This window comes from Cariama cristata, unplaced genomic scaffold (assembly GCF_000690535.1).
Source record: "Cariama cristata isolate BGI_N322 unplaced genomic scaffold, ASM69053v1 scaffold32376, whole genome shotgun sequence".
Lineage (NCBI taxonomy): Eukaryota > Metazoa > Chordata > Aves > Cariamiformes > Cariamidae > Cariama > Cariama cristata.
In genome coordinates this window covers 1-2255 of record NW_009623223.1, presented here as the reverse complement: position 1 = coordinate 2255, position 2255 = coordinate 1, and the positions used below count along the sequence as shown (strand labels likewise).

At 43.2% G+C, this 2255-nt stretch overlaps 1 protein-coding gene across 1 annotated transcript in view; it reads right to left on the bottom strand.

Moving 5' to 3' along the window:
• HAUS1 (HAUS augmin-like complex, subunit 1) overlaps positions 1 to 998 on the bottom strand; it is a gene marked incomplete at its 5' end in the record, with an annotated part of 10003 nt that extends 9005 nt beyond the window's left edge. The window contains one exon of the mRNA XM_009702654.1: positions 792 to 998. Coding sequence (XP_009700956.1) covers positions 792 to 998 — 207 coding nt within the window. The remainder of the gene's footprint in view (positions 1 to 791) is intronic.
• Between the last annotated feature and the right edge of the window lie 1257 nt (positions 999 to 2255).

Sequence of the window (2255 nt, the reverse complement as noted above, 5' to 3'; positions counted from 1 at the left end):
TGGGGCCGCTTCCCCTTTCTCCCCAGCCAATATTTCAATGCTGGGCTATTCAGTCCAGCAGGTTAGGAGGTTTTAGCAATTAATCTGCTTGTCTGTATTTACAGCCTGCTCAAGATGGCTTAAAAAATTGCTCTTGACCAACCTTATGTCACCGTAAATTTTGCTGAGAGGAAGGCATAAGATGTATTCTAGTAAAAGCTGTACCAGAACAAAAGCTGAGTTCATTCCAATTTATATATATATATGTTTATTTGTAAGATTTTAACAAAGACAATCTTCAGGGTCACTAAGTGTCCTGGTTTCAGCTGGGATAGAGTTAATTTTCTGTTTAGTAGCCGGTACAGTGTGTTTCGGATTTAGTGTGAGAATAATGTTGATAATACACCGATGTTTTAGTTGTTGCTGAGTAGCACTTATCCTAAATTAAGGATTTTTCCATTTCCCATGCTCTGCTAGCAAGCAGGTGCACAAGAAGCTGGGAGGGAGCACAGCCAGGACAGCTGACCCCAACCAGCCAAAGGGATATTCCATACCATAGAGCGTCATGGCCAGTATAGAAACTGGGGGGAGTTGGCTGGGAGGGATCAATCACTGCTCTGAGATAGCTGCGTGAGCATCAGTCAGCAGGTGCTGAGCAATCATCTTGTGCATCATTTGTCTTTTCTTGGGTTTTACCCTTTTGTTACATTCTTTTTCATTACTATTATAATTATTATTGTATTTTTTTAGTATCGTTATTATCGTTAGCATTATATTTACTAACTTCAATGGAACTGGAGCTTCAAACTCACCTTCTGCTTCATATTCTGCTGCCTTCTCCTTCATGTCCTCTATCAGCAAAGAAACATCTCTGTCTTTGGCTTCATTGCATTCTACAAGCTCATACAAGATATCAACTGTCCTTGCATTCACTTCGTACTGTGGAACAGGCTGATCCCCATGTATTTTCCTTAGCCATAAAGTAACCTGCCAGAGAAGGAAGAAAAAAAAAAAGAAGACTAAACAGCCAAGTGAAATGACAGAAAATAGCTGATAGACATGAGAAATGTAAAGTGCTGCAAGCTCTGCATTCCTACTACATTAGTCGAAGCATGGGTGGAAAAAGGGGAGACAACTTCTTTTGTCTCTTCTTCAAACACCCTCTGCAGAAAACCATTTCCCTTTTAATCTCCTTCATTTCTCTGAACATCTGCTTATCTCCAGGTGATAAAATTTTATCTTTTTATTCACATGACCCATTTGCCTCAGGCACACTAATAATCCAAGAGATGTTAAATGGGTATTTGGGCAGCTGGTAAAAACTGCATTAAAGCAGCGTGGGATAAAACTGCCCAAACCATGATCATTTGGAACAGTCTCTGAAGGCTAGTGGGGGGAAAAAGAGTTACTACAATGTGCAGGCATAAGCCGTGCAAAGCACAATTTCTACCACTGAAAAGATGGTCAGAAACAGGAGAGATTTTAACACGGTGCTCTCAGGTAGCATTGAAAAATTAGGGTATGACTGGTAATAATTGAACACATGGAAGTTCAACACTGAAGAAACACAAATTCTTGTCTAAGGCTGTCTAAGCAACCTGATGGAAAAGGACCCAGCATTATAACTTTAAAAGCCATTTCTTTCTAGCATGTCCTCCTTATGGTTCTACCATACCAGCATCTCAGCTACATGCACTGCACACCGCAAACATCACGCTGAATTATTCTGAGGAGAAAACCATCAAGCCCTTAGAAGCAAGTAGCACTAATTTTGTGCAGACGAAAAACTCTAATACTGCATGAAAGCCACGTTCACGGACAAAGGATGAATTACACCTTTCTGCCACTCTCTCCCGTGAGAAAGACTTGAAACACAAAAATTTCAGGCACCCAAGATCTTCATAACCTAGCCATCTTAAACCAGCTGTGAGCTTATACTTAAAGGTCAGTGAGCTCAGGCTGTTATATAGTAGTGGGTGAACATCGACTTCATTGCTGCAAAACCCACCCAGTGACCACATCTTGCCTGTCCCCCAACGCTTAAAGGGGCAAGAAAACGTCACGGGCTCGGTTCTACTCTTTAAACTGCGCACCCCTGAGCCCCAGACAAGCAAAACGGCAACTACCAGGGCTCAGCAAAACCTTCAGCGCAACCACTCGGCTGGTTCATGTGGAAGACCTTCTCGGGATTACGGGACAAGGGCTTTGATAACGCACCGGGGCCGCTTCCGCGCCGGCGCCTCCCCGCTAGGCCCTGGGCCGGGCCGGCGGTCAGG